General features: G+C 42.5%; 1 protein-coding gene across 5 annotated transcripts in view; it reads right to left on the bottom strand.

Moving 5' to 3' along the window:
• ALK (ALK receptor tyrosine kinase) overlaps positions 1-24358 on the bottom strand; it is a 305573-nt gene that overhangs the window by 17523 nt on the left and 263692 nt on the right. For 3 of the 5 annotated variants that reach the window (XM_064415113.1, XM_064415115.1, XM_064415116.1), the window contains 12 exons: positions 18623-18785; positions 14294-14444; positions 11854-11985; positions 10896-11040; positions 9929-10111; positions 8370-8468; positions 7524-7676; positions 6248-6346; positions 4354-4540; positions 2072-2162; positions 1118-1182; positions 117-246 (listed from right to left, as the gene is read on the bottom strand). In XM_064415113.1, coding sequence (XP_064271183.1) covers positions 117-246; positions 1118-1182; positions 2072-2162; positions 4354-4540; positions 6248-6346; positions 7524-7676; positions 8370-8468; positions 9929-10111; positions 10896-11040; positions 11854-11985; positions 14294-14444; positions 18623-18785 — 1598 coding nt within the window. Of the gene's footprint in view, positions 1-116; positions 247-1117; positions 1183-2071; positions 2163-4353; positions 4541-6247; positions 6347-7523; positions 7677-8369; positions 8469-9928; positions 10112-10895; positions 11041-11853; positions 11986-14293; positions 14445-18622; positions 18786-24358 lie in introns of those variants that run through there. The other 2 variants (XM_064415114.1, XM_064415117.1) reach the window with 2 other exon arrangements.

Genomic DNA, 24358 nt, shown 5'->3' with positions numbered 1-24358 from the left:
TTGTGACCATCTAAAATGCTGGGAAATAGTATCTGCATAGATGAGCTCTTTTATAGCCAAGTGTTTGCCTCGTGGCAACAGCTCTCTAAACAAACCACAATTTACTCTTTCCTCACCGGTCTAGGGCGTGTTTCCCTCAGGAAGGATTTCAGGTCTCCTCCAGCCATCAGCTCCAGCAGGATGAAGCGGGGCAGGGCCTGCAAGCTCACCCCGATGCAGCGCACGATGTTCTGGTGGTTGAACTTGCTGTGGAGACAGGGACACACAGTTGTGGAGCAACTTTGACCCAAAAAGCACAGTAGCAGAAAGCATTCAAACCTTTTTGCTGCAGGGAATGTTTTGTTTTGCACTTTTTAATTTTTTTTTTCCCCCCAGAAAATAACAAATCTCAAAGGTAGGGCAGCTGGATAAAGCTAAAGCACTACCCCTGCATTCTGTGTCTGTCTGGACAGTGCAGGGTCAGACAGAGGTGGCTGCTTTTCCTCTCCCTATTTTCTGCATTCTTTTTGGGCTACAGTAAGACTTGTGGGGCATAGGAAGCAGAACATGTCTGATAACAGAGAACAGTCTGCTTTTAATTTCCCCATCCAAGGCAGAAGTTGAGCTAGGACAATGTTGTTCTAAGTAACACTGACACGGGGATCTGCTTGTGGGGGTGTTTCTTGAGGTCAAGTCTCTAATACTTCCTTATTTCCCCACCTCTCAAATGAGATGGGAAAGTAGTTCCATGGATTCTGCTGTCTGACACATGACATGACAGCAGCATAAAGTCAATGCCATCTGCTAGTTTTGATTAGTCAAACCCAAATTCCTAAGGTATGTTCTCCTCTCTAACAGAAATAAAAAATATCTTATTATCAATTCTAAAATCTGGGCTTTAAATTTTTCACTTTGGGTAATGAAAACCAATGTGGATCCTTTTCAATATTTAGCCTTTAATCATTTGGTGCCCCTTCATTTATAAGAAGAACAGAAAAGGATGGTAATACCTATTCTATTTGTGCTAAAATGACTGTATAGATGTGCTGAGAGGACACCACCTATAAAAAAACTTTTTTCTTTATTTTGTTGGGCTTTGCAAGCCTACACAAGTAGTGTTGATGTGATTCATACACACCTAATAATGAGAGCTTCCATGAGGAAGTCGAGCTCATCTTGCTCTGAACACACTTCTGGCAATGTCTGGAAAAGAAAAAACAGGTTGACAAGGAGAAGATACTTCAACTTACAGATTAGAACACCTGGCACTAACATTGTCTGCAGCAATCCTTCTTTAAAAGAAACCTCACTCTAAGCCACTAGAGCATTGCTAAACTAGACTGTGAAGCCTGTTGAAAGGTAAATATCAGAACTCCTGGCCCATCAATGCCACTGTCATCCTCCTCCCAGCAAAGGAAACAGCCCAGAGTGCACAGAGAAGGCTCAACATATGGGACTCTGCTGTATAGAGGATGAGGAATGAGACCACAGCTCCTGAGTTCTCTGCAGTTCAATGGTCCTACCTTCCTGCAAGGCTGGGATCTATAACCAACAGCAGAACTGAGCTGCTATGTAATCTCTAAGAGAAAACAAACCAGCAAGACTGCTGAAGGTTTGGAGAACTCTACCAGGGTCTCTTAGGATTTAGCTCCACATCCAACGCTTATCCATCCTGTAAGGGAGTGGTGAGATCCTTGGAAAACCAGCCATCTCCTACTTGCAGGGTCTTTGTATGTGCCAGCAGCTTTTGGCCCTGTGAAGATTTTTGGACAGATTACCAGCTAGGTGTAGCATGGGGAGGATGGACAGAGGATGGATTTAGTTCTCATTCCTGCAGCCTGCTGTGGCTCTGTGGGAAATCTTTGCCTATTTACTATGCATAGACCTCTTTTAGTAGTCTCACATACCCATATCCTACAAGCTGTACCATTGCTGTGATGGATTACAGTGCTGCAAAAGAGCAGCAATATTTCTAGCCACATCCTTCAGGACTTATAGCAACGCTTCACTCATCTTCATTGTTACAATGCATTGGGACTCTGGGGTGAAAGGTGCATGAAATCATCATGATAACTCATACACTGTCACTTACTTTCACAGCCACCTGCAAGGGAGTGGGGTCGCTGGGGATCCCTGTCACCTGACCTTCATATACCTCACCAAAGGCTCCGTGGCCCAAACCCCTGGACAGACCAGAGAAGACAAGAAGGTTTTACTACAGAGAACACACATTATAACACTGTGGACACAGCTCACAGAACGGGCTCACAATTTTCATGGCAGCGTAACAGGGAGAGCTGGATATTGACAATATGGTCTCACCAGACCTTGGTGAGATCTTTCATGAACCTACATTTTATTTAATTGGAAGGGAAAGCAGTCCATGGAAGTGAACATTCCCCAGTTAAATCGAGCTGCTGGCATTGCAGCACGTAACAGAGAGCACTCATCTATGGCTTTGGTATCAGTGCTCAGTGGTGGGTGCTCCAAAACAGATCAATAAAGACAGGACTTTAGTCTTGGTGTTCACACACCCTAAACACATTAACAGTTCCCCTGATACTTCTGCATCACCATTAAACAAAACACTGAGCAAGAAACTAGGAGGCACAATGATTCTCAAAAGACCTGAATTCTAAACCAAATAACTTTTCCTGACTTATTGTGTGATTCTGGGCAAGTACCTTAGCCAGTAAATGGTGATGACAGCGCTTTGTAAAGCACTCAGCTCTAGGAATTTGTGCTGAGAATTGTTTCTGGCAGTGATCATGTTATGAAACTTACAGTTTTATTTTGAATAAGATTGCAAAAAAAAAAAAGAGAGAAAGAAATAAAAGTAATCATACAATAGATCCTGTTCCATGTCCTTGTGATACAGATTTTGCATACTTGTCTACTCAGTCCTGACTCTCAACATTAAGTCAACTGGTACAACAGCAGCTATTTCACATTAGTGCCCTGTCATAATGACATGGTGAAATATGGCAGAGGATGAGGCTGCACCCCAAATCCTGAGTCCCTCTTAACCCTGCATGGATTGCACATTGGGCAGTAGTATTTCCAGCCTCTAAGAGGCATCCCTGCATCTCAGTCTGGGAAAAAGGCTCTCAATAAAGCTCTCTGCTACAGCATGCACTCTCCTGTTAGAGCCAGGCCTGGGCTGGGGGCTGCAGTGATTCTGTTCTCTGCTGTATCACTGGACTGCTTTTGCATGGGCTGTTGGCCTCCTGCACATATGAACAAGGAGGAACAATCTGCTCTGCCATTCCTTAAGCTCTGTCTGTAGTTTTGCCAGGATAGAACCAGTCTGGGCAGTGAAACCACACTGAGGACTCGTGTTGCCTGTGACTCAACCACTTTGTGTAATAACATTTTGTAGGTATCAGCTTCAGACACCATGCTTGGCTCTGTCTGACCAACCTATTACAAACTGAGGGGATAAGCCAGACCTTTACAGCTCATAACTCACCCTCCTTCCAAAAAGTCCACTTTCCCTTCCCTTCCCTTGTCAATTCCCAGCTGTATCCTCTGCTATCTGCTTGCCACACTTCAAAAATCCTTTCAAAGTCCAAGTGACAACAGAAGCAGAGCCCAGGGTACACTGGAAACCTCCAGGTGCAGTCCAGCAAGATGCGCAGGTTAAGGGGGAACGAGATAAGAGACAGCAAAACATTGCACACTGCATAGACTGCTCTGAGCATAATTTTTTTTCAGCACCTTAAGCTTCCCAATTTTCCAAGGACTCCTGCTTCCACTTTTAATTTTTTTTGTGTAACACTGCATGGTATCAGGGTACTATCACATTCACAAGTATCCTGCAGTAGAGCAGTATGCAAGAACTCAGAATTTTCAAGTTTTTCTTAGGAGACACTTTAAAACTTTTCAGAAGTTCTCATCTAGACACGATTATGTTGCTGGCTTTATATCCCTGACTTTTTAATTCTGTCTGGCATTTTCAAATCCATTCCTTTCCTTGCTATTGCACTTAAGGATGTCATTGTCTTTACCAAAGATCCCATCAAAGATTTAAAAGAGCCTCCTACAAGCTTCAGCCATCCCAGAATTTCATCAGCTCATGGCAATGGGCCATTCACTGCATAGCCTGTAAAAGATGTAACTGAATTACTGGTGATGATTATTCAGTTCTCCTCACAATCCCAGGAGAACACTGCACCTATAGAAGGTCAAGGTGAATGCCAAAATCTAGTCCCCTGCCCACAAGCCTAACTACTGCAGCTTTACATTTTATGAAAAGAGGTATGAACCTCAAAGTGCACAAGAATTTGCACAAAGCCATGCATTCACACCTCTCTAGGAGAGCAGGGATACGTGGGTGTACAACGAGAAGGGTGGGGAAGGCAAAGATGAATTTACCGGATGAGGGAGATGTTTTTTCGAGGCACCTCTTTAAGGTCACTAATGGATGTGGTTTTCCCTGCAAAGCAGTAGTTGGGGTTGTAGTCTGTCATGATGGTGGAGGTGCGCAGCTTGCTCAGTTTGTACTCTGGGCTCTGCAGCTCCATCTGCATGGCTTGCAGCTCCTGGTGCTTGCGGCGATACACTAAACACGGAGAACACAGTTAACCACGTCCAGAGACTGGATTTGGGACAGACCTTCTCACTGGGACTCACTGTGGTGTGGCCAGACTTCAGGGAATCCAAGCAGCCAGTGACACTGGCATATTTCTGTACATCAAATAATTTCAGATAGAAAATGGGATCTGAAGATATCCAGGAACCTTTGATTTACACATCTTACAAAGAAACAGGCTTGCTCATGGACTGTCCGGGAAAAGTAAAATGAGTTTCACTTGGAGAGATCTCAGAGTTCTGATGCTTTTTTTATACTTTATTTAGTTTAACCAGACCTTCCAAATACAAGTCCAGTTTGAAATTTGTGGGAGGTGGTGTATAACTGACTTTCCTAAATCATGTAGAAGTGACTAAAGTCTAAATGAAATTAACTATTGCATCACATTGTTCGAAGTGGATAGCCTAAGCTGTTTCCTCAGAATAACACATTGTACATAAAAAATAACTGATTTTCAAAAACTTCCTCTGTTTCTAAACAACAGAGTAGGACCACATTTGAAGTCAGTTTATGGTATGTTATATTCCTTGCATCACTTCACTGATACTTCTGCAACACCATTAAAAACCACACCTTGAAAGAAGACATCCTGAGGATATTCCTTGAAATAGTAACTGATATTGTAGGATTTTTTCCAAAAGAAGATGACAATCAGGAGCAGGTTAACTCACTATTGATTTCTGTGGGAGCTGGATTGAGCCCAAAGACTGTGACGGCAATAGTTATTGCATCTTCTCCAGCAGATGTTGCTCAGGGGAAAAATTGAAGGGGTAAACATGCACTTGCAAAGGCAGATGGATGTAACGACCTATCCACAAACCCTTCCTGTCCTCCATTTTCCTCCTCATTGCCTTTGCTTTGATTTTTTAAGTCATTGCCCTTTCCTGAGATGGAAATGATAGGCTCGTTGGATGGAAAGAGGATTACTCTTCCAGTCCTGAGAAGTATTTAGTCATTGTAAAAAGGCACTGTCAGGACAGAAATCATAAATGTAGGACCATGTGCATGCAACTGATAACTCCTGAAATCCTTAAAACCGAAACAGCTGTGCAGATCTAATTTCCTGCTCTTGGTTCATCCCCCTCCTTCCCTGGACCACACACAGTGTGGACAAAGAAAGGTGGCAAAGCTGTGGTTTGAATCCCTGACTCCTTTTCATTGATTCAAATCTATTCTGCTTGCACCAAATGCAGGTGAGCGATTGTTTAAAATAAGAACACGAAAAGGTGAAAAATACCTTTTAGAACTTCAAATAAAAATTCCAAGAGTACCTACATCCTACTAAGGAGCAGTTTGTGAAAGGGGAACCTATGTTAGAGTTTAAGCTTAAATGTCATGCATTAAGAGGTGAAATCTGTACATAGGCACACAAATAAAGAAGCTTTTAGGCATTAAACAGCAGCAGATCTCACAAAACCAGAAGCAGCCGTGTTCTGGCAACTGTACAGTACAACACAAAAAAGAATGTCTCTTTTGAGATGCAGTCAGTAGCTGAAGCCTCCTCGAATTGGTCATTGTGGTTAGAAACAACTACAGAAATCTGAAGATGTGTGTGGGAAGGTGTCATTAAATACAGCAGTAGCTCAAAACCTGAATCCTTTTGCCTCTCAGGGCCCAATTATCCCTAGCTCAGCTCCAGCCCTCATACAAAAATATCTTTTGCAGAGAAACACTCACCTATCATGATTCCTGAAAAAGCCAAAATTAAAGCAGCCACCAATGCTGAAGTCACTACAGACAAGACCAAGGAGAAAGGGAGACGAACCACTGGCTCAGCTGCAACAGAAAGAAGGAATTACATATTTGAAATTATCTTCCAGGAGCCACTTTTTTGCCATCAGATTTTTTTCTGCTCTTGTCATTCAGTCATCTGCTGCTCCAATAGTGTAGGAGCAACCTCTGGCATGACCAGTTCTCAGGACCTATGATTTCTCATACCTCATTGTTTCACTTTCCTCAATTACTACCAAGTCATTAAAACAGATGGTTCACTATCAATGAATTAACATGTGAATTCCCTGGGTGCAAAAGCAAGACCATAAAAAACAGGGGCAGGTGGCTGGGGGGATGAAAAGAACATTACATTGTTTGGGTTAAAGTGCTGCTATCAATGCCAAATCGCAGCAAAAGCAGGAGGACTGCAATATAGCATCTCCTAAATGCATGTAATCCAGGCAGAAAAACCTGATAACAGTGTAGTGAAGCTGCATCTTCATGTGGGATCATGCTATTAAGGTTTACTTCACCTTGACAAAATGACCATACTTTTTACCCATCTTACAGGCAGGAATGGTAAAAACACAACAATTTTCCCATGCCAATGACAAAGCTGAAAGCAGGATCCCAAACCCCTGGGGTGACCTGCTCTAAATGCTGCACAAGAATAGGAAGCAAACCTAGTAATGGAGCTCTGAGCACCTGGTTTTGAAAGAAAGGCAAGTACAGGCACTGTATTTAGTTTTTCTCAGAGAAATCTTGCACAGAATTTCCCACAGTTTTTAAAGTTTTATCTTAAATGTCCAATTCCACAGGAATCATATTTTCCTTCATGTTGCACTTTTTTTCCTCCCCCTTTAAAGAACCGGTCTGAAATTTAAGTTCAACTGGAAAATTCTTTCAGCAAGCAAACTTTCAGGATTTCAGAGCAGACTCTGAACACCAGCACAAGCAGACACAAAATTTGACTCTGCTCAGATCTGTGCAGGAAGCCAAACATATACTGCAGAGCAAAGCAGCACTGCTGCTCAGTGCCCCAGTCCTCAGAGCTGCTGAGAATATATCCTGGCAAAATTGCTCTGCAGCATACACCAGCAGGGAAGAAAGTAACATTCAACTGCAGCCAGGTTTAAGTAAGATTAGACAGCACTTTCAGGATGTCTTACAGTCCAAACTACAGCCTTTGGCCACGCTTTTTCTGTCCCACATGTTAGCAGTACCCCACATATCTACTTACCTGTGCAAGACACACCATCCTCTGCCAATTCTGTGCCTGGCTCACAAAAGCAAATGACTTTTTGAGTCTCAAGATCAACATGGCACTCGTCCATCTCACAATGACTGCAGTTAAGGTGCAGCCTAATTTCCACCTCTCCGTGCCCCTCTGTCACTAAGGAGTGGATGAAGAAGCTCAGTTAATTAGTGTAAAGACCATTCTTATCATTTCCTTGGGCTCACTCTTTTCTTTCCTGGCCTTTACTCCCTCCAAGATCAATCACTGCAATATCTTCAAAACTTTTTGGCTGAATCCACCAGGCCAGAGTGCATCTGAATTTGAAAATACTTCTGGCTGTTTTAAAGGAAACTTCTTTTTTTAAATTTTTTTTTTAATGAGTAGATTTTTTTTGTTGTTTTCTGAACACATTGCAAACATATTAAAGACACTGACTTCTGGGAAAACACAGGCTGGAGTGGCAGCATTTATCACTCCCATGCACTGCTGGGCAGCACCTGGATATTTTACTAAGGGATGCTCTAAGGAATTTGCTTGTTAGTGAGTAGTCAGGTGTTTTGTCTGTTTCTTTCCTAAAGTATCTGAGCTATGAGGTTCTGTTATCACTTTCCTTGTCCAAAATTATTCCGTAGGCTGGTAGACTGTACTGCTGGGAGTGTTTCCTAATAGGCTTGATGCTTCCTCTCCCTGTATTTTTCCTGCTACTTCTGTCTATTCTCTGCTGTATTTTATGTACTTTCTGCCTCCTCATGTTCATGACACTGAGCTGTACTCCAAAAGGTTGTATGGGATCCTACTATTTTTAAAATGAAATAAACCCATGAGAAGACTTCTGACCAGTATGAATACCTTTAAGTGCTGGAGTGTATAAAGTACCAATTGGGTTAATAAAGGACACACCATCCTCCCCATCCATCTCTGGGTCATTGTCCACTGCAGCATTGCCACCTATGTCAAACCAGAAGTTACCTTAACAGACTGAGGCTCATAGAACAATAAAACACAGATAAACATGGCAACATGCATGAATTCAGCCTATTTAGGGAGGCATCCAAATGAAAAAAGAGAAAAATTAAAGCATTTACTGTATAGGGAATATTTAGCAAGTTGTGGCATGAACTACTGGACTTTAGAACTTCAATTTAATAATGAAGCTTGTGACAATCAATCAATCAATTAGCTCTGTTTAGGTAGACTGTTGCAAACTAAGGCTCAAACTTCATCTTTAACCATTTGGATGCTGTGAAACGTACAAGCCCTTGTTAAAATTTAGGTAGCCAAGAGACTGGAAAGCACCAGTACTCCAGGGCTAAGTTAGTACCCTGCTGATCAAGGCATGTACTGTGTCAGCAGAGGGAATGAATACCTGATATCCTTCCTCTCCTTTGCACCCTAAACGCAGGGTGGTCAACCAGGAGTGGGGACTGAAGGAATTTATGAGTTGCTCATTTGTGCTCGAGCATATGGAACATACCAGAAGTAAAGTATGGGCAATAGATAACAAATATTAGAAACAATATATTTTGTACTTCAAGCATGCAACAATTCCCCCACCCCACCCAAAAATTGTTTTTTCCCTTTAATTGTCTTCAGTGAAATAATGAAAAAAAAAAAAAAATCATGTGAGTCATTCTGTTGGAAAAAGAAGCATTACACAGGAACATTGGTACAAAACATGCACTTAATAATTTAAACTCATTACTTCCTCTCAATATTTCTAGTCTACCATCTATTTAATTTAAGCTGTGGAGAACCAGGGGTTAAAGAGTCCACCACAGTGCAGATGGCTGCCCAAACTATGTGGCCCAGGAGACTGTGGGTTAGCAGAGATCTTGAATCTGGCCCACACCAGTTGTAATCAACATAATGCCATCTGACAGCTGCCCTGAGACACAGAGGCACATGAAATTAGCTCCTTGTTGACTGAAGTCATATTAAGAGGGGTGCTGGCTGGCAGCCTGAGCCTCTGCCCCCAGAGACCACTGTGCAGGACCAAAGCCCACCCACAGCAGGGCAGGGGAGAAGCTGCATCTTTCCCCTGGCATAAAGCCTGGCTGCCAGTCTCCAGGACCAAAGTCCTCCAAACATAGGTGCTTGGCAACTGGAGCACATAGCTGTGGCTCCTCCTGCTCCAGCACTTCCACCCCAACGTGAAAAGCTCAGGAATCACAGCAGGATCTCAATGTCACATTTTGCAGAGCGCAAAGCCAGGGTTGCAGCTGAAGGACTGGCCTCTGGCTCTTTGCTCAAAGCCTAAATGATTTCATCTAGTGCTAAAAAGGCAACACACAGACATACTAGTACATAACAGTCAAATATGCTAGCTACAGGAGAGTTATCATCAGCATTTTGCTGATCATTAGCACTAAAGGAGGGGAAGGGACACCTTGAACACGAAGCCACTTTACCTATATATCCTCCGCCTCCTCCACCTGAGGAGCACCCCCCTCCACCCCCTCCGAAACCCCCTCTTGTCTCCCACCCCCACTTCTTCATGGCCTGGGGGCAGGATCTTCCTCCAGTAGCACCTTCCAGCAAGGATTTTCCTGACCACAGGAAGGAAGTGTTATCATTCCAGCCACCTCCACCACCTGCAGTTGAGAGAAGAGAAAAGGCACAGCCAGGGGTTACTTTTCCTGTTAGAAACACTGGAGGGATCTGCAGGACAAGCATCCATTCAAAACACCTCAGCTGAAAGACATCATCTGCACCTCTTTTCACCCACCATACAAATAAGGACAAGTAATTTCTATAGAAAAAGTAAAAAGATATCCCTACCTACTCTCCAACCACGTCTTTCTGGTTTACAGAGCCTTCCCCTTCTCTTTGTCTAAAACACTCTTGAAATAAACCAATGCAAATGCTAAAGTAGAAAAAACTGAATTTATTGTAAGGGGTGTGAAAACATGTCCCACTCCTACTCTCCACACCACATACCAGTGACTCATTTCAGCTCTGCTGCTTGCTCAGTCCGAGGTCTCTGCACAGAGACTTCTAGACATGGTGAAATTATGCTCTTTCTGCATAAGCCAGAGAAACTCTGACTGTGTCCACACAGCATAAAACAGTGCAGGGACCAGGACAGTCACACTGACACTGCTAATTCCCACATCAAAAATCAAACAACTTTGTTTATGAGAGGTACTGCATTATTTTGGGAGAATGTAGCCATTGTTATGGCTATACTATTTCTGATACCCTTATTTACCCCAAGTATCCAGCACTGTGGGTACCTTCTATTTGCATCTGTTATAACCCTCTGTTCCCCCTGAACTGCATTTTCACGAGTTTTACCTCACCTTCTTGTGAGGAGGAGGAATCTGGGAGTACCACATATTCACAAAGGTTTTCTTAAAAGGAATAAACTCTCCTTACCTGCAGCTCCTGAATTTCCATTCAACCCTGGAATAGAGGAATCATTCTCCAGTCTTTCTGGATGAAATGTGTCCGTTTTGGCCCTGTAGGCCCTGCCACCACCCCCTGCTGCAATTATCAAGGGGACCGGTTCTCCGTTCTCCATCTTAACAAATTCAGAAATAAAGGCAATGTTCAAACTGAGTCAGACATGGAAAGGGAAGTTCAGCCACATCACAGTTACTGCATGTTGCACCAAGCAGGCATCTAGGGCTGCTCAGCACTGCACACTGTCACTGCATTATTAATGTACCCAGAAAATTAATGAATAGAAAATTAAAGAATAGTCCAAGTTCTGCTACAGGAAACAGCAGTGTCAGTAGCTCTATGAATTATATCTACCATGGTGATGGCTCTTAGAAAGCCTGTAATGTCCCACGTGATAACTTTTATTAAATGAAAAAGCTAAGGATCACTGTTCTGCACAGTGTCTCCCCTGAGACCAGTGTTTGGAATGAGCACTGTCTCAGCACAGGAATGGAAACATCAGTGGTCCACAGCTACAGGACTGCCAACAGAAAACACACAGGCTATCCTCAGCTTTCCTTGTCAAGCTTAATGTGTAACTGATGTCTCACATTCTACAATGTCAAAGGTGAATGAAGTCCTGCAAAATTTGCCCTTTGCTGTAGAACTATGTTTCAGCATCTCAGTTTTTACTGAAAAAAAACCCCTACCCAGTTCAACCCATTATGTTTGCCAAGGATACTTCAAGCCACTGAAACAAGTATGGCCATATTGAACAGCAGTTCAAAGAAGTGTGAAGGGCCAGCCCAGATCCCTACATCTCTCAAGTGGAAATTAAGGATACCCAGAGGTCACTCTGCGGACCCTCTCCCTGAGGTGCATAAGGGATTTTTCAGAGGCAGGTGGCAGGATGTGTTGATGCTGAAGGTGCGTGGGGACTGTGTTTCCATACCTTAAATATGTAAGTGGCACCACCTCCACCACCACCTCCTCCTGCCCATTCATTGACACTTCTGTTCACACGAATCTCTTCTTCGATCACGTTGTTCTCTCCGATGCAGACTTTCTGGATAACATCATTTGTCTGCAAACAGAAGATCAAGTCTGAATTCAGGTAAGAAACCTCCACTCCCTTGTGCACACAGAGGCCTCATGAACCCTTCACCATCCCAAAGCAAGAAATTGTCCTCCAGGGAGACTACATGACCAGAACCAAATGAATGCTCTTCTACAAGAATCTGGCTTTTTGCCTCAACCTTCACCAGAAGAATTTGTTGCCATTTTAATTGAATTATTTTGAAGCAAGCTCAGTGCTGATACCTATTATCACGTAATACACCTCCATAAACTTTTAATATACAAAATGTAGCAGAATTTGCTGCAAATATTTCCCAGCACTACCAGTCTGCATTTCACAAGTGGAGGAAGGCAGTAACTCAGCAAGGATGTACCTTGTCCCTTTTCACACAACAGCCAAATGGCAGAGACAGAGAACCCAACTTTGTTTACCTCATTTCCAGTCCCGTTGGTTGGGCCAAGCAGTCAATGTGCATCTCTGATGATCTTGGTAGCAATTTTACTGCAACTACCAATGCCTACCAAAAGAGCAGCAATCCCATCTTTGACTGCAATGTTTTCCTGATGTTAATGAAAATACCTCACTAAAAAGCCTCCACATTTCCTACTTAGCATTTTTTCCCTTCCATCTATTGTCATTGAAGACTGAACTTTTTGTATTAGCCAAAGCCCTGAATTCACTAACTGATTTCAATCAAAACATTAAACCACCATTTATACCTACTTCAGGACTATGACCTAACTACTGTTTTGGTTTAAAATTGGAGCACTAAAGTGCATGACAAGCAGGAAGGATCCTGCTGTGAGCATTTTCAAGTTGCAAACTTTGCTTCTAGCTTATTTTACTTTACAGGTTTTGTCTCAGTAAAACTGTCTTGTTATATTGCACATATAATGCACACTGAACTTACTAAACCAACAACACTTTTAGGGGAAAATGCATAAACAGTTGTTGCAGTAGGATTGACCTTCTGCTTCCTTCTACTTTCATGTATATGTTTTCTTTTGGAAGAAGAACCTGATAAAAGCATGCTCAAATTACAAATTATTCTGCTGACCACACAATATATTCTAAGTTGTGCCAGAGAATGAGTGGCATCCCTTTTGTGTGCAGACTTGCCTAAAGAACTAACAGCCCTCCTTTCCCTGTTTTTTCCGTCTCCTTAATTGATTTGGAGTTGGGTGGGAATGATTAATAAAATGACAAAGTCAATGACCCAAAGGAACCACTAGATTACAAAAAAAATAATCCTTCATGGCAAAGACATAACTGATTACAATCCAATCTAGTAAAAGTCCCCTCCACAAGTCAATGCAATCTCTTTGCCTCAATGAAAGAATTACATTAGCACTCAATAAATTCTCACTAAGATTACAGTGGCCTGCAATTTAATGAGTCCATATATTACCCTCAGCTGGAATGTCCTAGTTAAAGATGCTGGATGGACGTTTGAGTTAGGCCATTTCTCATTTCAAAAAGGCTTTATATTAATGGTTTGTTTGTAGATATGTGTAATTCTACTTTCAACATTATTTACTTCAGCAGCCAGCCTTGAGAACCCCTTTTACTTGTCTATATCCTTCAACCTTTCTCTGCTCTTACAGACTGCTAAGCTTTCATCTCTTGGATGCCAGCCATTATCAGCTGAGAAATGCACATCATTTAGATGTCCAGCTCAAACCTGTAGGTGAAATTTCATCAGAAAATGCTTAGTTTGCTCCATGAGAGTGTCCTATTCCCATATCCTCCTCCAAAGAATACTTAATTAATAAACTTCTGTGCATGTAAATAGTGCCCATCTTTCTGTCAAGACATTTGCAGCAAGGGTTGGTTGGTAACATAAAAATCAGGACTGACCCAGCAATGATTGATTTGTCTTTCCTATTCCCATATGGAAAATAACCAAGCAGGGCCTGTGATGTGGGTATCTCTAGAGGTGCAGAGTACATGATAATGGCAGGGCTGGGCTCAATAGTGGAACAAGGGCAAAACCCTGCAAAGTCAGCCTTGAAGACTGATTTCCAGAGGAATGGAAGGCAGTATCATCTTTTGTCTCCAAGGCCCCACACAGGTGCTCTGAGATACTCAGACCAGTCAGGAACCTGTTGTGTATTATCAATGGGGCCCAAATGTTGAAAAGAAGCAAGCATAGGGACATGGTGCTTCATGTTCTCATGCTCTCCCAGTAAAACTGTACCTATTTCTTGACTCCTATATCCCCAAACCCCTTGAGGACAATGTTTTTCTGTGTGAAAAGAAAAACTCCATGGATTACTAGAAGGGATGAAGGCAAAACAGAAAGGCAATCACTTACACTAGGACAAGCATCTTCTCCTTGCTGTCCCACCAAGATATACAGCGTATCATCCTTCTGCAGGTCAAAAATTCCCAGCACAGACACGCCGTGGGACCGCACCATGGTGTTCTTCCCTCCTTTCCCACCTGCAGCTCCATAGCCTGAGATGCTGCAGGAAAAAGAAAACAAGAGGATGCTATCTGAGTTGTCCCAGGCAGGTGGAAGGAAGCCCAAACCCCTTCGGATCAGTGAGCATTTTGCACACCTGAACACGGTGTCACAAAGCTGTGCTCTGAAGACCTGACATTCTAAATAAACCTAAACCCAAAGCATGAAGACTGATTTTCTTCTCTGTTTGAATCTGTGAGCTTGGGTAGATACAAAACAGATTCTTTCACATTGATTATTGGGCAAACACAGCTGAGAACAGAGCAAGCAAGTCCTTATAGTTTCCAGCTGTAATATATGAAGCACATCTTGTTTCCCAGAAGGCACATCCTTGAGAAGTTTGCAGCAAGGAAGAGAAAGAACAGAAGCAGGAGAGTTGGTAAAACCAGGACATATGGCTAAAGAGAACATTAAGCAAGAGATTGACAGAGGGAGATTTGAGGAAGCAGACAGCATAACTGGTCCTGGTAGCATGGACCAGATGGAAAACAGCTCTCTTATTCCCAGGACCAGAGGAATACAGAAAGAAAAGTAGATGGAGATGACACTACCTGCGGTAAACAAGGAAGGCAAAAGCCCCCTGGCCAAACTCATGGTGGTCAGGAACATCTCCCTGTCTCCAGCCAGGAGTGGGCAGGTTACACAAGGGCTACTGCAGTCTCAGTTAAGGCTCCAGGATTTTTATTTCAAACAGTCAAGATTCAGAGGTGCTTACTGTTGCTGCTGTACCCAAAGATCTGGCTGTAACACTGTATTTCTCATCTCCTCCCTCTCCCTTCTAACCATGGGCATACTTAAAGCAGCTTTTAGAAAAGGATTTCAAAGCACTTTTTAAAGATCATGATAAAACACACATTTCTGCTGCAACAAAACACAATTACTCAATTTTCTGAGCAGGTAGATGATGGTACAGCAACTCAGTTTAGATCTGAAATAAGCAGGTAATTCTCCACTGACATTAGTAGCATTCCATGTGTTTCTATGAGAGTAAAATTCCACCTGGAGCATTTAACCAGAGACTGCAGGACTCAGAACTCAAAAATTGCTCTCGGCTTCCTACCAGGCACAGTGTAGGTGCTCTGCTTTAACGCCTCCTTTCCTCCAGCACCTGGCTGCTCTCTGCCCAGCACAGTCCTGCCTGCAAACAGGCAGTGTCTCATAACACATATTAGATCCTGGCAATGTGACATGATTATGTTCACGCCACTGCTGATAACCAAAGCAATCAGTCCTCAGCTAGGCTGTACCAGAGCCAGCAGAAAAAGTGATGGACACAGCACTGGGCCACCCTGAACAGATGCTGCATGAATTTGAGAACTGAGTTGATTTACGGTGGAATTTTGCAATGGCTAATGAGGTGCACTACCAGGCACAGCAAGCTGGCAGGGCTAACTGGCTGCCAGTAGGGGCCATACTTTTCCATGTAAGAACAGATTTTGCATACATGCAGTGATATCAGAAAGATCAGGAAACCCAGTCTGGCCTCACTCAAAGGCTGAGGACAAATAAAACCCAGTATACATTCAGGTGGCAGTCATTCCCTATTCAAAATGCTGTCACTATTTAAACAGTTATCTTGACTTCAAACCTTAAGAGGATCCCTTTCATTGGGAACACCTTTCTTTTAGAGGAGGACAGAAGCCATTTAACCACAGTGGCCCTGAAGAAAGGTTCAGCCCATTCAGAGCAAGAACACAGAGTACCTTCCACTGCCTTCCTTCTTTTCTTTTACTGTGACACTTGTGGGATCTGCAAAAGAAGCCCACACCTTCAGGAAGGGTCAGGATGTGCAAAGTGCAAACCAGGGCTGGAGAAAAACAGGCACCCTAACATCCAGGGTATGGGAAACACTGGAGCTAGTCTTGAGAGTATGAGAAAATGCTCAGAATGACACTTTTTTGCACACCACTTGGGCTGTGTTCTTGGGCCACCTTGCATGAAGGAACCATGGAGAAGAGAGGACAGTGGATGTGATCCCAAATAGGGCACTCACAAAATGGACCTAAACCTCTTCCTTTAAAAATGGAAAGAAGTAGGATAAAGGATGGTAATGTGTAATTAATTTATTACAGTCCACTTCTTTCATACTTGGTCATAAGACCTAGATGACCAGAACTTCTCAATGCTTAGAAGGAGATCTGAAACAAAAAATATTCTTTTATATGTTTAACTTCATTGTTACACAATGTGAAGTCCCATGAGAGTGAACCAGAGCATGTAAAAACTCCAGTTTTCCAGTGTGGGCACTACAGTGTATGGCAGCCTACCCAGACCTTCACAGATGGGGTTTCCTGGGTGTGGTTGGTTTGTGCTGGAGAGTTTTGTGCAAAATTGAGCTGTCTGTATTTTAATAACGCATATTCTGCCTCATGCTCACAAAATCAATATCCTTCTTGAACAATTACCAGGAGTGTACATTACACAGTGTAAAACACAATGAGATGGCAGAACATCAGCTTTCTCCAGAGCCCAGCAGCCAGCAGGAGGGTTTTCTCCCTGTGTCAGGTGTTTCAGCAGTGCCCGTCAGGAAAACTTAGCGGACCCAGACTGCAGCAGGACCTGAGGGCAGAGCTAAGCACAGGCAGTAAGTCCAGACTCTGGGAAGCCCTGGATTGATATTGCAACGTGACATTTTCCTAGGGCTATGCTGTGCTGGTGGACTCCATTGCTCCTTCAGCAGACCAGAATCAGGGGGATGTCAAGTTAATTTAAGCCCACAATTGCCTCCTGCTTTCCCCAGGCTGTGAATTTTCTACTTTAGCCTTAAGAGGTGCAGAAGAGAATGTCATCCCTTTATATATATGTTATGCACGACATTATACATCAACTATCTATACAGAACTTAAAAGTCTGTTAGGTCATTTATAGGACTTAAATAGACAGGTCATGCCTGCAGGGCCCAGGGGTTGTATTGTGCAGCAAAAAATCAGCCTAAAGTGGCACAGGAACTCTGGCTCTTCTTGGATTCTGATATTAAAGAAATGAGAGTGCTGTAAGCTTTTGGGCTGTTCTGCCTGTTCATTTTTGGGCTGTACTTTATAACCATATTTACTGGGTGGTTCTGAAAAATTCTATTCACCTCAGGCAAACTCCTTGTTGATAGCTGGATAAAGTATCATTAATGCTTTTTGCATTACCATCAATCCTTGTAGGAATAGGCACTCAGGCAGAACTTGTGCCTAGCCTAGCCAGTTTCTCAAAACTACTTTGCCCTAGACCTCTATTAGAGACTGACTTCTGGCCTCAACATTAGCATTCTTTTTCAATATAAAAGAAGAAAAAATAGATGGGATCAGAAAATTGTAACTGAAATTTGTTCAAAGCCTTCAATTGAATGTTTTGCTTTGAAATCCAAGATACCATCATTGGTTTCAATATGGAATGCTGCATAAAAACCACCTCTAGAGAGTCACTGGTTCAAACTGACAGTTCTGCTTACAAAATGATGCATGTAATAGCTTCATGCTACCATTCAGATACAGTGAACTACACCTCAATTGTACTTCTTTCCCCAGCAAGAGCAAAAGGAAAAAATGATTGGTAAAAATCTGATTAAGTAGCATTGAACCGTATCTGATCACCTCTCTTTGAAAACAACTCCAGAGGGGGATTTAAGTGTTAGAACCCTCAGTATCACAGAGCCTACCATTTAGGTGGCTGGCTTCCAAAATCAATTCTACTGTGGTAAGCCAGGCTTACAAGCTCAACTTGCTGTCTCTGGATTCAAAAATGTGAAGATGCTGAGCAGAGGTTGAGGCAAGCTGTCCCATAAGAAATGCTGACACGTGGTTTTGCCTTCCACACCAAGTGAAGGGTGGGAAAAACTCATTCTGATCCCAGGGCTCCCATGAATGCCAAACGGGAAATGCATTCCTCCTGGTCTGGGGAGGTGAAAATGCTTCATTTTCAACTACTGATAGAGCTCTCCCAACCTGTGACCATTTAGGCTAAAGATTTGTCTGCCTCAGAAAGTTTCTTCTTTTTCACCAAAAAAGTTGCACCTCCCAGGGAGCAAATCTGAGATGGAAGAGACTGGAAATTACAGGCTCAGTGATAAGTAAAACCCCAGCAGATGTGGCCAAACTTCAGAATGTAATACTTCAAAAATGCCCGGTGTGTATCAGCAGCTTGGATCGTTTTGAAGACAGATACATCACGACAATCCCACAGCTCCCTTACCTGTATGTGTTGGTTGCTGGTACTCTCCAGATCTGGATGCCTTGGAGAATCCCTTCAGCTCCCACCACCACTCTGAGCTTGGAGTTCCTGTAGGCATCGTTGCACTGGCTCTGTGTGGGGCCGTAGGGTCCACTGGCACCACAGGTTGTGAACAACCACTGATCTGAAAGGAGGAGACGGGCAAAGCATGACCCCAACACCCAAGGACCAAATAGCTGTTCTGCTCCTTCGCTGCTCTGCTTCTTGGACCAAGAGCAAAACCTGGCCCTGAGGTTTTAACCCAAACAAACACCCCTAGAATTACTTTAAAAGCTCTGTGTACCGCAGTATTTGACAGCTTTTCAGCAACATCTCCAGGAATCTATCACAACAGTAAACATAGTTTTATTTTTCCTAAGGCTCAAAAAGGCAAAGAGCACAGAGTAGAGAAAAATCCAACAGAGTCCTCCCAGTTTCAGGCTCTGCCCTCTGGGCTGTTAAGTGCTCATTAATAATCTCAAGGCTGGTGCATTCTATCCTTTTCAGTTTCTAGAGACATTCAGTTATTGAATTTATTTTAAATGGGAAAGTAACTGTTAATTAGATAACAACCTGTAAACACAACACCATCACAGTGATTAAAACATAACAATAGATTAACTGAATTTTGAATAATTGTTTGCTCACAGGACACTCAATTTAAGCTTCAGGAAGTAAAACACCTGACTGAGGCCTGTAAAACAGGCATCCAACTCTGCATTTTCTAGGCCAGATCTGTGGGTGTAAATCAATGCCTCCCTATTACAGCCATTTTCATCAATTGAAAGTACTGATCCTGTACAAATAGATTTCTAGAACAAGGATTTGTTAATTTGTGTTTTAAAAAAATCTAATCTTAAAAATTTTAATACATGATGGTGGCAATTATGTCCTTTTCCTTTAAGATTCATTTTAGGAGCATTGTAGTCCCAAGACCACAATTTTATAAAACTCACTTTGTCCTATTTTCTAACATATCAGGAAATACTTAATATATAATCAAAACTAAGATCTAGATGGTAAATAAGCGGACAAAGCATTTTCTGTGAACATGACATGATTTATCAAACATACTTACTAATAATCTAATATACACAATCTAATAAACTCCATTAGGTAGTTCTACTACCATCAAAGATAAAAGATTTGGAACCTGAAGTTTTTTCTACAAATGGTGTTGGTCCAGTCAGCCTTCCACAAGGCCTTCTCAAAGGGCACCATTTCTCCACCAGCTTCCACAAAAGCAATGCCACACATGCAGATTCCTTCAGTGGTGATACCAAATAGCTCAGACAGGTTATTAATTTGACTCAATGTCCAGGAGTTTGTGAACTCAATGATCCTTGCAGAACCCTTCCAATTTAGGATGTTCTATGATCAGCTTGACCTGCTTCTTGGAATTCAGAGCTATTGTCTAAGCAGATGTGGTTTAGAAATGATGGTCTGCATGTGTCTGAATGAGCAAGACCAAAAGTTCTACCACTGCTGTTACTGGAGAGGTTCACCCTCCAGAAATAGAAGAAACACATTAGCTTAGCCAGAAAAAAAAGTCTGAATTACCTTTTCACAAACTAATCCTGAAGACCAGTTAAATTCCTTCCTACAAAAAGAGTTCAGTGAATGAAACGGATCAAAGAATTTGACAGAACTTTAAGAAATACAGCGACTGGTATTTCTGAAAAAATTTGGTAATACAGTGTTGTGCAAAATTACCACTCTGTAAAAAAATTCCCAATCTAAGTAGTGCTGAGAGAATAATCCAATCTTTCTGGAAAATCTACACCACCCCTTCTCAAAACTCCCCTGCAAGGGTCCTCTACAGATTTTGTCACTGTTACTTGTTTCATTTACATACCAATTTCACTTATTTCTCCAATCCTTCTGCAGTGGGTGGCAGTATGAAATCTTAACATTATTAGACAAGAAATGGAAGAATTTTCCTCTCTTCCTTTGCTTCTGATGTACCCCCCAAAACAACAAATAAGAGGGTAAAGGCATGTAAGGAGGAAAGGTCTAGAAGTTACTAAAGCCAAATGCTTCAGTAGCTCTGAACAGTTTGGCACCAGAAGTTACTTGTGTTTATCCTTGCAAAACCCACCCCAAACCCAAAGGAAAACCTCACACTAGCTGGAAGAGGAGAGACTCATTCTGTCAGCTATCACAGTGATTTAACATTGCAATACCCCAGCGGGCTTAGCCACCTGCACTGAAACATATGTTTAGTAAGGCAGGCAGGTAAGTGGAACAATAAGAAGCCAGTTGGATGTCTCCAGTGAAATATCAAACATGTTCCCAAAGGTAGATGTGGGTGACCTTCAAGGGGACAATAAACTCAAAACATGAGAGAATCACAATGGAAAACAGGAAGTGATAAAACCTAGGACAGACCACAGCAAGTGCAGACTGCTGCTATGGTTAAGCTTCACATTTCTGATTTAGTGCCTTGAAATAATACACCTTCCTCAGGTATCTCCCTACCTGACCTTGGCAAACTTGTCTCTAGATGATTCCACATGCAATACACAGCACAGATGGACCTGAAACTGGCTGCTCTTGGCTCCCACTGGGTTCCAGGGACTGGGGATCAGTGAACTACATCTTATTCCAAAATGCTTTGAAATGTCCCTCTGGTTCCTTAAAAGCCCTGGTTGAACAGAAGGAGAATGTCCTTCTGCTGTAGACCTTATGCCTTCAGACTCTGAACTGAAGCAACCAGAACAGCTTTTGTATTTTCTGCCCTTAGGGCAGACTAGAGGGGGCTCACTTCCAATGCAGAGGTAGTATCAGAGTAAAGGCAAACATTGCTGGCAATTTGAGATTAGTCAGTCTGAGTTTTCAGAGCTTGAGAGGATGGGAAAGGGAAAAACACAGTTACGTTATGCCAGGGAGTACAATGCAAGGAACCTGGAGATGACTGAGCACAGCAGGTTGTATCTTGGATTTCTGAAGTGGCCCTGTTGTAATGGATACAGTGGTGTATACAAGATTGTCTGTAAAGCCTGCCAAGTTCTGCAGGTGCTACAGCCAGTGCTAGCAAGAATATTTATTTGCTTTATTCAGGTAGACAAGAACAGGAAAAGATGTGTTTCAGAACTAGCAGAGCTGGGTAGTGATCTTTGCCCAAAATATTGCAGGGGGAAGTCTGGCCCAAGTGAAGTCCATGGAGAGACTGCATCTAATTCAAACCAGCAGGGATTTTAGTAAAACCTACAGCCAGGTGTTGCACGAGCTCCTCATTTGTCATTGCTGCACTGATGTGCAAACAGCCCTACTCCTGTTTATAAATACTGGAAGCCAGTCCAACATGGAACAGCTTTGTCACTGAATGGGACAAAGGAATAATGAATGTCATTAATATGACACAGGAAGAAGTTGCCCCTCATTTCAAGACAATTAGGACAGATGGATCTTAGTTACAATTCTGGATACAGACTAAAATTCCCACACTTCCCCCTCCCCAACGCTGTTTCACAAAGCCAGCTCTCAGTGTGCAGATACAACAGCCCAAGAACTGAAACCTCTAACCCAGCAGCAAAACAGAGCACTGCCTGCCTTAATAACCCACCACTACTTCTTTAAAAGTAAGATTTCACTGCCTGCAAAGTATTGATTTTCTCTTGATTCTAGAAATGACTGCAGCATGTCTTATGAGCTTGGAGAGAGCATTTCTACAGGTTGCTGCATGCCACAGCAGTTTACAGTAATTCAGTTTGAAGCATTATTTTGATCTCCAAAGACTAAAGCAGCAGCACTGAATCGAAAATCCTTAAGCAGCTCGGTGAGGAGCATAGATTTTTTCCATCTGTGAACAACTGTGGTTTGTTGCATAGTGCACAACACATCCCTCCTTCCTTCTGCAGTGTGTGGCAGGATAACACTGCCAGCACTCACACACTGGGGGAAGAACAGCAGGACTTTCCAGGCTAAACCTCTCCCAGAAACTAGCAGATTGTGGAATTCTGCCCAACTTCACACAAGTTACATACATCCAGTGTCCAGAAACAGCTGAGCATTCCCATGACAAAAACAACAGGTAGCTTAATGTAGGGCCCCTGTGTATTCTGAAATTGGCAGTTGCAAGATGCTAGCCAGGTTTAAAAAATGGAAATTCCTGTTGGGGGTGGGGGGAAAAAGTGGAGATCACAGTGAGATTCAGATTGCAGCACTACATTTCATTGAATAATTTATACATAAGTTCAATTTGATAGAATCCTCCTTTTTAAAAGAAACATGTCAGAAGAAACATTAAGTTTCTGCCCCTTCACCCACTCATCTGCCCTCCTGTTCCCTGGCAAGCCTTCCAACACATTGGCAAGGTCCCACAAGCAATATTTTGCAAAAAAAATGTATTTTTGGCTCTCTTAAAACAATTGAAAAGAAATTTCTTCCTTCATAACTTTTCTTTCCGTAATGAATTCACTGATTGATATATTTACACACACAGTCGCTCATCCTTTTGCACAGCAGAAATTCTAGGTTTCACACAGTTTGTCTAGATACATGAAATACACAGCAATCAAGCTGCTGGATTTCAGCCACAGCAAGAGGGGAATGATGTCCTGCTCTTGGAAAACAAAACGAACAAAACCCCACAAGACTTAAAATGACTGATTTGTTTGAAGCTCTGATACTACTTGCAGCCCTAGGCAATGCTGCTGCAGGCGCTGTTGCAAATAACAACTAGCAACACTGAAGAGAAAACCACGGAGCAAAGCCTAAGGCACATTTGTACTTCTAACATAGAAAGCAATTCCACTGGCACGTGTACAGCTCACAAACTCCATGCCACAAAACAGACAGAGGCATTCTGGCTATACCTCAAGGGTCTAAACGTATTAACTGGCATTTGTCAAATCAAGCTGGTTTGAACCTAGTTTAAACCCATTGCCAACCAAACCTTTAGTGATTTGAGCAAATTGCCAACCAAGCACCATGGTACTTGGCTTATTTTGGAAACTAGAGTAACATGTTAGTGAAATGCATCAGTGCTTTAAAACAGTGTGTAGATAGTTTGTGTAACTTGCTCTGACAACCTCTATTCAGACCAAAAGGCTATTCCTCCTTCCAACAGAGTAAAAATCCACATTAATAAGGTTGTTTATTAATAAGTATCTCATGTTTCAGAGGCATAAGAACCCCAGTGGCTAAACTTTTGGATGCCATTAATTCTTCCTCACAGAGTCCATTTTATCTCTTCTTCTCAGGCAGATGTCATCAAGCTTGATGCCATGACCAAGTGGAATGTTTGCTTCATCTGTTTGTAAGAACTTCCATGAGCTTCCCTTGCCTGGCAGTATTTGGCCAATATGGGGAATTAGAGGCTTACAGGAAACTGCCCACCATAATCTTCACTAACATTTGGCTGCCACTGGCACCATGGCTTGTGTGGAGAGCTGTAGATTTTACTCAGTGCATGAGCAATCTCAGTAATGCATTACCAATAATTCCAGTGGTCCATGCTGGAAGCCTGTAGGCAAAATACACTACAAGCATATACAAGAAACATGCTCAGTGAGGTAAGGATTTCAATTTTGCTTTGGGTCCTGCCATTTAACAGTGTTCTGTGAGCAGTAATTGGAGATTATTACCTTTCCCAGGATTGAATTTGCCAGAGATTAATGGGGCAGGGGTTGAAAGATGATGGTAAATGGCAGAACTAGGTTGTGCTCACAATCACAGTCCCATACCTGTTAAGTGTGTCTACAAAATGCTATTAAG

The sequence above is a fragment of the Passer domesticus genome, chromosome 3 (assembly GCF_036417665.1).
Source record: "Passer domesticus isolate bPasDom1 chromosome 3, bPasDom1.hap1, whole genome shotgun sequence".
NCBI lineage: Eukaryota > Metazoa > Chordata > Aves > Passeriformes > Passeridae > Passer > Passer domesticus.
This window is presented reverse-complemented; position numbering and strand designations above follow the sequence as displayed.